General features: G+C 38.6%; 2 protein-coding genes across 2 annotated transcripts; both read left to right on the top strand.

The window, feature by feature from the left end:
* Window positions 1–1,248: 1,248 nt before the first annotated feature.
* GCK72_008282 (uncharacterized protein) lies at window positions 1,249–9,835 on the top strand (the record flags this gene model as incomplete). The annotated part of the gene is made up of 11 exons (XM_053726746.1): window positions 1,249–1,390; window positions 1,583–1,694; window positions 1,926–2,005; window positions 2,686–2,806; window positions 2,856–2,969; window positions 3,017–3,142; window positions 4,091–4,586; window positions 5,871–6,044; window positions 6,382–6,621; window positions 8,085–8,237; window positions 9,740–9,835. The coding sequence occupies 11 exons, from the start codon at window positions 1,249–1,251 to the stop codon at window positions 9,833–9,835; spliced, it is 1,854 nt and encodes a 617-aa protein (XP_053586323.1).
* A 389-nt stretch (window positions 9,836–10,224) lies between these two features.
* Window positions 10,225–11,830, top strand: GCK72_008283 (uncharacterized protein; the record flags this gene model as incomplete). The annotated part of the gene is made up of 4 exons (XM_003104945.2): window positions 10,225–10,393; window positions 10,604–10,683; window positions 11,322–11,652; window positions 11,712–11,830. 4 exons carry the CDS (start codon window positions 10,225–10,227, stop codon window positions 11,828–11,830), a joined length of 699 nt encoding a protein of 232 aa, XP_003104993.2.
* Between the last annotated feature and the right edge of the window lie 47 nt (window positions 11,831–11,877).

The following is an 11,877-nucleotide window of genomic DNA, read 5'->3' on the forward strand; positions in this document are numbered from 1 at the left end:
AATGCGATTTTTCGCAGTTCAAAAATGGTTCTTTTGAGTATGCAATTGTGATTTTCAGCGATTTTAAGTAAGAAAATAGCTGGAAATTGATATTTTTGCATTAATAATCGGAATTTTCGAGTTTTCTTCATCAGAAATCGGCAATTTTCATTTTAAAAAAATTTGCATAAAAATGCCAATTTTTGAACTTTAAAAACAGATTTTAGGACAAAAATTCGATTTTAGTTTAAAATTCAGACTTTTAGCTACAAACGGCTGATTTCTTTTCGAAAACTCGATTTTAAGAGGTTTTTACAGTATGAATCTGCAGTTTTTTTTAGAGAAAAAGAAAAATGGACAATTCTAAACAATTTTTGAGCTGAAAATGCAATTTCTAGACCAAAAATGACGGTGTTCCAGACAAAAAGCTGAAAATCTGAGATTCCAGGGTGAAAATTGACATTTTAGGATCGATTTTTAACTGAAAAAGTGTTAAAAATCAAATTTTTATATATTTTATGCGTTAAAAACCTTTTAAAATTGAGTTTGGAATGGAAATCAGCTGTTTGAAGCTAAAAATCTGACTTTTAAACTAATTTTTTGACTAAAAACAGTATTTTCCTGCTAAAATCTGTGTTTAACATTCAAAAATTGTCATTTTTAAGCAAATTTTGATATGAAAATTGCTGAAAAATCCTATTTTTGTTGCTAAAATTCCAATTTTTTGTTATTTTCTTATTAAAAATCACAGTTTTTGGAAATAAATGCAAAAAAATCGCTTTTCGGAACTCAAAATCGCTAATTTCCAGTGTAAAAACTCCAATTTTAACCTAAAAAATCGAATTTTCAAGCAATTTTTCATCAAAAAATCCCATAATGTTTGTATTTTTCCCCTCTCAAATTCCCTTTTTTCCTCTTTATTTTTCTCTGAAAATCTCATTTTATTCCCCCATTTATTACCCCTCTGAAACGAGTCATTTTAGGCCTTTCTGCACTTATTTCCATCTGGTTTCTATTCGTTTTTTCGCTTCTTTTTCGGATCTTTTCGATTGTTTTCTTCTCTCTTTTATACATAATAATTTCATAATTTTCGCATATTAATTTAATAATTTTTCTGGAATTTTCGTTTTTTCTGTACAATTTACCCTCTTGAAAATGCAATTTTAGCCATTTTTGTTCCCAAATTTTTGTTTTTTTATTGGTTTTTACCATTTTTTGTCTATTTTACCATCTTTTTCTTGAAATTTTCAATCATAATATCGATTCCAGATGGTGTATACACTGAAAAGTCTAGAATTTATGCAAGGAGTCGAACCGTTTCGAGTCGAGGAGCAGGGGGCGGAGCTTAAAGAAGAGGAGGAGACGCAGATGATCTCAGCGGAGACAGATGCGGGAATGTCGTTGATGTTAGGTATGGAGAGTTTTTAAGTGGAAAATCGTGTATTTTTACTTAAAAATCACAAAAATTTAGTAATTTTTATATAAAAATGGTAGAAAATGAGAGATTTTGGCTTAAAAACTTGATTTTTTGAGAAAAAAAGCCGAAAAAAGCAACATTTTTTGACAAAATTTTTTAAAAAACTCCCCAAACATTGTTTTTCAGAATGGAAAATGCGACTATCGGAAGATTCAGACATGTGTACCACGTGTAATTGTCCGGTGGATTTCGGTGATCGAGCTGTGATTCTGGAGCACTATCAATCACTTTTTCATCGGTTCGTCTTTTATAATTATACCAAAAAGAGACCCGAATCGGGTTCAGAAATTTTCAAATTGAAAGTGTATTAGCACGACACGCTTCATACAACCGCGCTCTACCGAAACCAAAGAAAATAGTGTGCGAAACTGTGAGAAACAGAGAAAAGGAGACATTTTTCAAGGGCATTTCGGTGGAGCGCAGTTGTAAGAACTGTGCAGAGCTGATAATAATTCCCTCTAATTTTCAGAACAAACACGCTTCGGAAAGCGAAAAATCAGCCAGTCTACACGGAAGAGGACTTCGAAGGAACGGAGAAAGATGAGCATGGTAAGGACATATTCGGACGGACATATCAACGTCTGGGTCACCTTTGGCGCGTTTTCAGAATCAAAAAACACTCATTACCGCCAGAAAATGAACTACTGGGGCGCCTTAGGCGCGTTTCTGGAAGCACTCGGAAACGTTTGGCGTGCCTTTGACGTGACATCGGACTTTCACTTTCACTTATTTTTCATAATTTTAAATGAAAATTCATGTCTGGGGCGCCTTTGGCGCGTTATTAGGACATCTGGAGACAGAGACTGTCCAATTCAATTTGAATTGTGGTGCTGGGGCGCCTTTGACGCGTTTTTAAGCGTCTGTAAGCGAGGAAACACTGATTTTTTCCAAAATTTTACAATTCTAAATGAAAATTCATGTCTGGGGCGCCTTCAGCGCGTTTTTAGCAGTCTGCAGCGAATTTTAAACTTGTGGACATTTGGAAACACAGAAAATTCTAGATTTTTGCAGAATTTCAGATCTGGGGCGCCTTTGACGCGTTTTTTAACATCTGAAACCGAGAAAACACTCATTTCTTCTATATTTTCACGGTTTTTAATGAAAATTCATATCTGGGGTGCCTTCAGCGCGTTTTTAGCATTTATCAGCGGATTTCAGACATGCGGACAATTGGACACAGAAAATTCTCAATTTTTTTTTCCAAAATTTATGACATTTTTGAATTTCAGATCTATCCACAACGCATGCAATCATCGGTTTGGAATCAGATGACGAGGAGTTCGACGCCCTCCTCCTCCCAGCAAATCGATCGTTTTTTGTGAAGGATGAACACGTTTTTTCGGTTCCCAGGTAGCGAAAAGTCCAAATTTTTAGATTTTTTAAATCAAAAAAATTCCAGAAATATTCTGCATATCGATGAGTCGGAAGTCTCGTCGACCACATTTCTCCGCCCATTCGACTGCGCGATTTTCCTTTGGAACGGTGGCCATTTCGCTGCTGCCATGTTTGAAAAGTAAGTGGACATCTGGACATCCGGACACACAGACAGACAACTTTCAGTGACCGAATGACTGTCCAAAAATCGTTTCATCGATACGTGGCACGTGCAAAACAAGGAGGAGTTCAGTCTCAACACGATTCCGGTGGAAAAGGGGCGGCGAAAAGTGCGGGAGCACAATTGAGAAGGTATGGGGACATCTGGACATATGGAGAGATAGACAGACGGATTTTTGGCGAAAATCCGGTTCAAAACGGCCACTTTTTCGATAGAAATCTTCAAATTTTGTATTTTTCGAAATTTCAACAAAAAGCGCCAACGGCGCGCCAGACCTAGCTGAAACTGGCTCTTTTTGACCGGAAAAACACTTTCCAATCATCAAAAAGTTTTGAGAAACGCGTCAAAGGTGCGCCAGACTTCCTTTACAGTTGAAATTTGAAGATATGGACATCCGGACGTACAGAAAAACACTTAAATTGAAAACTCGTCGAAGGCGCGCCAGACAAACTTTCTACTTACCTCAAAATCCAGTCAAAGCGATCATTTTTTGACTAGATATGTTCAATTTTTTCAAAATTTCAACAAAAAAGGCGCCGACGACGCGCCAGACGGAATTTTTAGCTCTTTTTTGACACTCCAAACATCAAGAAGTTTTTAGAAACGCGTCAAAAGTGCGCCAGCTCGATAAAATTGCAAATTTAATCGGTTTTTAGTGCGATTTTAGTCAATTTTTCAAAGTTTTCGAACATTCGGGCATCTGGACACACAAACAGACACCCAGACGTCTGCAAAATAATCGGACTGACAGATAAACAGATTTTTTCGGAAATTCAGACATCCGGACACCCGCAGACACAAACAGACTCGAAAATTTCACTGAATTTGACTGAAAATTGTGATTTTTTGCCTTTTTTCTCAGAAAATCCGGAAAATTTTTTGTGAGTTTTTCTGATGCAAAAATGTTTAAATTGTTTAAAATTTGTATGAAAAGTGTCAGTATTTTAAGGACAGACCCCCAGAAACCTGTTTTTGAGTACAAAATTAGCAAAAAGTCAGGAAAAATCAAAAAACCACTATAATTGTTTCTTAATTGTTGAAAATTTCAGCAAAAATTTCCAAATGTTTCAATTTTCCAGATACAACGAACAAAAAATGAAGGAAGAAATCCAACAAATCATGTCGAGTTGGAAGCCCCGCCTCCAAAAAACGCCGCTTCTCTTCATCCGCTGCGCCGCCTATCATCGTAACGTCTTCTTCGACGCAGACGCCGGAATTGAGTCACGCGATACGCGAATTCGAACGATTCCATTCGAAACGAAACGACCGAATATCGAAGAGATCGAGGAGACGTGGCGACGTCTTCAACACGTTTCAGAGCATGGAACGTCATCTGAATTCAAGGAAGAAATGAGAGAAGTTAGAGAGAAAAGGAAGAGATTGGCGAGAAAAGTGGCTGGAAAGAAGAGAAAAGACGGGGGAATGCAGATGATTTGTGAGTGGAGTGAAGACGAGGATGGAGAGAATCAGGGAAAGAGAGAGAAACGTATGCATCACATCAAAGTGAGAACGATCCGAAAGTCAGAGGACATCCCCGTTCAGTGGCCACAGCTGGATGATGAGTGGAGGCAGAAGGTGAGCAAAAAAATTTGACATTTACAGCACCTTCAAGGCACGCCAGCTTCCACAGAAAACGTCAGAAAGTTCCCAAATTTCGAAACGCGTCAAAGGCGCGCCAGACTCGACATTTTGAAATGCATGCGGATATCGAGACTTACTGACACACTGACAGACACTGAAATCCAGAAATCCTATAAGAAACGCGTCAAAGGTGCACCAGACACGAAAATTTTTTGAAAATTCTGAAACGCGTCCAAGGTGCGCCAGACTGAAGAAATTTCAAGTTAAGATTATGACAGAAAATGCGTCAGAGGCGCGCCAGATCATGTGTTAGCAGGATAGTAGACATCCGGATAGACAGACAGACCATCAAAAAGCGGTAAAAACGCGTCCAAGACACGCCAGACTCCGCAAAAATTAGGAGAAATTGGCAGAAAGAGTAGCTTTACAAAAGTCTGAGAACGCGTCAAAGGCGCGCCAGATGTCAAAGCGGACATTCAGACATCCGGAATCACAGACACACAGGAGGATATGAAAAATCCAGAAAAAACGTCAATGGCGCGCCAGATATCAGAAAATACTAAGATTCTGGCAACGACCTTCGACTCGAATTCACCTTTTTCCCGCTTTTGAAACGCGTCAAAAGTGCCCCAGATATTTTTCGAGACTTACAGGACACAGACAGACATAGAAATACAGAAATCCATGAAATTACGCGTCAAAGGCACGGCAGACTTCACATTGGGAACTTTTGAAGATCAACAGAGAATTCTGACAGTTTTGATTTTGAAACGCGTCCAAGGTGCGCCTGACTGTAGAAATGACGGAAGGAAAGTCCAAATCTTGGGGAAAATGCGTCAAAGGCGCGCCAGCGCTCGCTTGTTAGCAAGATAGTAGACATCCGGATATATAGACAGACAGACAGACAAAAGATCCAAAAAAAAACATAATTCCTCATGAAACTTTTTTGAAAATCACTAAAAACCTTCAAATTTTCCATTTTCAGACGCCCCAAATCTGAAATTCTGGAAAAATATAGTATTTTCAACTGATAAGAACGCGCTGAAAGCGCCCCAGCCACGAATTTTCATTAAAAATTGTGAATATATTTAAAAAAGGAGTAACAGATAATTTTTTTTAAATTCCGTCCTGACCTCTGTCTGTCTGTCTATCTGCACTTCCAGATATCCACTTCTTTTTGAAATTTTCATTCTAAACGCGCCAAAGTTGCCCCAGACTCATATTTTCCATTTTCCCACTGAAAAACCTACAAAAATCACGAATATTTCCCATTTTCAGACGTACAATCTGGTGCGCCAAGACGATGTGGACTCTCTGAAACAACACATTCAGAATCTCAATGAAGACGTCATTCCCGACGCCATCGACTATCTGAAAACAGCGAAAATCCCACCGAATCGATCGACTTTTTTGCATGTTTCAGCGGCGAGTGGGTCGAAGAAGTGTTTGAAGGTGATTTTTCGAGTTTTTGAGCTCAAATAGATAATTTTTTCATTAAAAAATGCATATTTTGACTGAAAAGCAGCATTTTTTGTCAAAAAATCCGATTTTTGATGATTTTTTCATTGAAAAATGCATAATTTGACTTAAAAATTCCAATTTTTGTTTAAAAAAATTAGATTTTTGGTGATTTTTACATTAAAAAATCCATATTTTGACTGAAAATCATTATTTTTGTGAAAAAAATCCGATTTTTTATGATTTTTCCATCAGAAAATGCTTATTTTGACTGAAAAACAGCGATTTTTGCCTAAAAATTCCGATTTTTGTTGATTTTTCCCATTTCCAGTACCTCCTCGACGACATCCGATGCGATTCTGGAGCCAAAGACGGCGCTGGTCTCCCACCGTACTCCTCTTGTTCAAACTCTGAGATTAAATCGATTTTTATCGATTATCGTGTCGAGAATGAGTCCGTCGGCAACTGGGGACGAACTCATATTCCGGAGCCGAAGAAGAAAGTGGAATTGACGGAAGAACAGGAAAAAGAGCAGGCGGAGAGGAAGAAGGAGAAGAAAATGAGACAGAAGGTGAGAAGAAGCGTCAAAGGTGCGCCAGTCAGTGAAAAAACCGAACATTTTCTGATGATTCTGGAGTCAATCCCGTCGTTTCGATGATTAGAGCACGTCCAAGGCACGCCAGACTCTGCAGAAATTGACAAAACATGTAGCTTTACAAAAGTCTGAAAAGGCGTCAAAAGTGCGCCAGCCATCTGAAAATACTAGGATTCTGACAAGGACTTTTGACTCAAAATCATATTTTCCCGAATTTCAAAACGCGCCAAAAGTACGCCAGTCATTTAGAAATTAAATCTATCTATATGACATTTAAAGCGCGTCCAAGGCGCTCCAGACTACACAGAATGCGTCAAAAGTGCGCCAGAAGACAATCAGACATCCGGAATTACAGACAAACGGGCGGACATGAAAATCCAGAAATAAGCGCCAAACGCGCGCCAGACTTCGGAAAATACTACGATTCTGATTCACCTTTTCACAAATTTCGAAACGCGTCAAAGGCGCGCCAGAAACGATAGCTTTTTAAAAGTTCTGAAACGCGGCGAAGGCACGCCAGACTTCATATTGGGAACTGATCAACAGAGAATTCGGAAAATTCAAGACACAAATGCACAGTACAGATAGACATTTCCTGACTTCGAAACGCGTCAAAGGTGCGCCAGACTGAAGAAATTTCAAGTTAAGATTATGGCAGAAAATGCGTCAAAGGCGCGCCAGTTCTTGTGTTAGCAAGATAGTAGACACCCGGATATACAGACAGGCATGCAGAAGATCCAACAACAAAAAAGCGCGTCCAAGGCACGCCAGACTCTGCAGAAATTGGCAGAAAATGTAGCTTTACAAAACGCTGGGAACGCGTCAAAGGCGCGCCAGATATCCAAGAGGACATTCAGACATCCGCAATCACAGACACACAGATGTACATGAAAATCCAGAAAAAACGTCAAAGGCGCGCCAGATATCTGAAAATACTAGTATTCTGACAACGACCTTCGACACGAATTCACCTTTTTCTGAATTTCAAAACGCGCCAAAGGCGCGCCCGACATATTATAGGTATTCAGAAATTCAAGAAAAACGCGTCTAAGGCACGCCAGGTCGTGTGTTTAGATAGTAGACATCCGGATATACAGACAGACAGAATATCAAAAAAAAAAACAAATGTTGAGTAAAAATCGACGGTTAAAGCGCGTCCAAGGCACGCCAACCTCCTCAGAAAGTGGCAGAAATCGTGGCTTTACTAAAGTCTGAGAACGCGTTAAAGGCGCGCCAGATATCTGAAAATACACTAGTATTCTGACAACGACCTTCGACTCGAATTAGCCTTTTACAAATTTCGAAACGCGTCAAAGGCGCGCCAGACTCGGAGCATTTCTCCGCTCCTAAATCATCAAAATACTGAAAAATACCAATAAATAAGTGATGATCTCCATGTCGACCCCCTCTCCTTATCAAATATCCCCATTTTTTTTTAGGAAAAAGAGAAAACGAAGAAAGAGGAGGTCCGAAAAGAGGCAGAAGAAGCGGCGGAACGAGAGAAATATGTGAAAATGAGTGAAAGAGAGAAACGGGCGATGGCAGTGGACAGACGGCTTGCTGGACTTCCGCCAGTCATGAGATGTCATCAGGTATCTATTGGGATTTTTATGGATTTCGAGTCGAAAAATTGCAGTTTTAGTGCAGAAAAAACCGATTTCTGATGATTTTTTCATAGCAAGTTTCATATTTTGACGGAAAAACAGCGATTTTTCTTTATAAAATTCCGATTTTTGATGATTTTTCCATTAGAAAATTCAAATTTCGGCTGAAAATCGTCGATTTTTGTTTTTGAAATTCTGATTTTTAGTACTTTTTCCATCAGAAAATGCATATTTTCGCTGAAAAACAGCGATTTTTGTTTGAAAAATACCGATTTTTGATAAGTTTTCATTAAAAAAATGCATATTTTGACTGAAAAACAGTTTTTCTTGTTTAAAAAATGCTGATTTTTGATGATTTTTCCATTAAAAATCACTGGTCCCTACACCTCCACAATCCCGGGGAGCTTTGTGACGTCGATCTGTCAACAAGGCGTACTATGCGTGCATTGGCGCTTTAGCGGTGTCTCTGTGTCTCTCGTTTTACTCAGTGTTTCTCGTATTTCACCATTTGATTTTTTTGAATTTTTGCCTTTATAATGAAATTTATTGCGTTTTTTCTATTTTATTAACTTAAAATTTAAAAAAAAGCTCTTCAATAGTTTTAAAAATATTTAATTTTTCAGATATTTCCCGTCAGAGATATCGAAAAAAGCGGTTAGTCGGAAAATTTCAGAAAATACTTCGCCGCCGAATACTTTTTCAGGTTATTTCCACTACGAACGGCATGCAGGAAGTAACAACGACGTTAATTTTTAACAATTGGAAAAAAGAAGACGGGATTCACTCGGATTGATCTCTTTCTGTTTATTTATTGTACTTTCTCCCGAAATTCAGTGTTTTCACATTTCCCTTGAACGTCTATTTCGATAAATTTATCAATTTTTCCGAATATAATCATTTTTACCGAAATTTTAGACGAAAATATGATTTTCGAATAATGAAAATGTCAAATTTACGGTATGCACGCCTCGCGCGCCAACGGCTTTTCTGACGCACGAAAAGCAGCTACTCTCTGGCGCATTGGAGGCGTAGGGTGCTGTGAAAATTCATATTTTGACCGAAAACAGCGATTTTTGATGATTTTTTCATTAGAAAATCGAAATTTCGGCTGAAAATCGTCGATTTTTGTTTTTGAAATTCTGATTTTTAGTACTTTTTCCATCAGAAAATGCATATTTTGACTGAAAATCATCGTTTTTTGTGCTAAAAATTCCGATTTTTATTATTTTTTCATTAGAAAATTCATATTTTCGCTGAAAAACAGCGATTTTTGATAATTTTCACATTAAAAAATACATTTTTTGACTGGAAAACAGCGATTTTTGTTTAAAAATACCTATTTCTGATTATTTTTTCATTAGAAATGCATTTCTTGACTGTAAATCATCGTTTTTGTGCTAAAAATTCAGATTTTTTCATTAAAAATTTATATTTTGTCTTGAAAACATCAATTTTTCTGCTAAAATTCCGATTTTTATTTTATTTTTCAGTGCGGAACGCTCCTCCCACCCACTCCATTCCAGTATTCCCATTTCAACTTCTGTACGACTTCGTGTGTCGCCGAACATCGAAAAGCCAACCCATAAATTATAATCATGTTTTTTTTTGCAATTTTTTTGTTGTTTTCGTTTTCGTGATATCAATTTTCTACGGTTTTTCTGTTTTTTTTTTGTGAAAAATATAAGATTTATTGCTTTTTATCTATTTCTGTTTGATTTTATCGTTATTTTGACGATTTTTATATCTGAAAACCCTTTTTTAAGCTGAAAAATTGCTTTTTTTTAAGAAAAAAAATTGATTTTTTGAAAATAGTGCAAACGCGCCCCAGTAGACTGGTTCGTGTAATTCTCTCGGACAAGCACGAAATTGAAATTTTTGCGATTTTTACTCATTTTCAGCTGAAATTTTCGGTTTTCGATCAGTTTTTTAGCTTAAAACAAGTTTTTTTTTGCAGAAAATCCTCTTTCCACTCCCGATGAAACCCTCATTACGAGCGCTCTCCCAACTGGCACCGCGCCGCGTCGAACTCGCCAACTACGACGCGCAACAAGTCGAATATATGCGAGAAAAATGTATAAGTGTCGACGAGAATGATCGAATTATTGGGGCGATAAGCAAACGGGCGGCTCATTGCTCAGAGCAGTGTGAGTTTTTTTTTTTAGGTTTTCGGCGGTTTTTTGGGTGTTTTGATGGGAAAATTGACGATTTCCAACCGAAAATTCACGAAAAACCGGTTTTTTTCGCTGAAAATCGAGTTTTGGACATCCGGACACCACGGAAACCCATACAGACATCTTTTTCGGGAAAACGCGTCAACGGCGCGCCAGACATAGAAACAATTTTCAATTTTTCAGTAATACTTCATCGCGCCTTCTCCGTCTTCTCGTTCACCGCCGACAACAAGTTATTGATGCAGAAACGAAGTGCTGAAAAGGTATAGGCTCCGCCCACTTCCAGGCCACGCCCACTTTTGCAAAATTGCCGCAGAAATCTAGTTTTTCCATGTTTTTTTTTTGTGTAAAAATAGCTGCGGCGCAGTTTCTAACCCACTCATGCACTCTATGTGCGATAGTGAATTTGCCAGGCTCCGCCTTTCTTTAGGCCGCGCCCACTTTTGCAAAATTGCCGCACGATTCGAGTTTGGAGTCATTTTTTTGCTTTAAAAAAGCTGCCGCGCAGTTTCTAATTTACAAATCTAGCATAAACGACTCCGCCTACTTTTAGGCCACGCCCACTTTTGCAAAATTGCCACACAAAGCGGTTTTTGAGTTTTGCTTTGCGATTCTCTGCCAAAATAAGCTGCGGCACAGTTTTTAATCTAAAAATTTAACATCAATAGCTCCGCCCATTTTTAGGCCACGCCCACTTTTGCAATTTTGCCGCAAGAATCAAGTTTGAGTAAATTTTCCAACAAAAAAAGCTGCGTTGCGGTTTCTAGACCACTTATGCACAATAGCTCCGACCACTTCTAGGCCACGCCCACTTTTGCAATATTGCCGCACGATTAAATTTTTTAGTCAAAAATGTTAGTGAAGCACGAATTTTCCAGAAAATTCTGCCAGTTTTTTGCAGATAACGTTCCCAAACCTGTGGACGAACACATGCTGCAGTCATCCCCTCCACACACGACAAGAAATGGACGGTGTCATCGGAGCGAAGAGAGCGGCGATCCGAAAATTGGAGCACGAATTGGGAATCACCGGAATCGCGACGTCACAATTCCAGATGTCCGGACGATACATCTATCAGGCGGAGATGGAAAATGCTCCGTGGGGAGAGCACGAACTGGATTATGCTCTGATTTTGAGAGGTGTTGGAAGAGATCGGTGTCAGATAAATGAGAATGAGGTGGCAGAGGTACGAGAGATCGGATTGGATGAGCTGAAATTGTGGATGAAAAGAGGTGGGTGGAAGAGGAAAATCCTAGTCCAAAGGTCATGCAAATTTTCTTTCGAATTTCAGAACCCGAATCGTTCACCCCTTGGCTCAAACTGTTCTCCCTGACGAAGACGTTCGAGAAGTGGTGGTCAAAGAATGCGGATAAGACGACAGAAGATAATAATATCTATAAATTACACTAATTGCTTATCTAGGGTGCTAACCAGTGTCTATTCTTGTGTGTCTTCTA

Source organism: Caenorhabditis remanei, chromosome III (genome assembly GCF_010183535.1).
Source record: "Caenorhabditis remanei strain PX506 chromosome III, whole genome shotgun sequence".
Classification (NCBI taxonomy): Eukaryota; Metazoa; Nematoda; class Chromadorea; order Rhabditida; family Rhabditidae; genus Caenorhabditis; species Caenorhabditis remanei.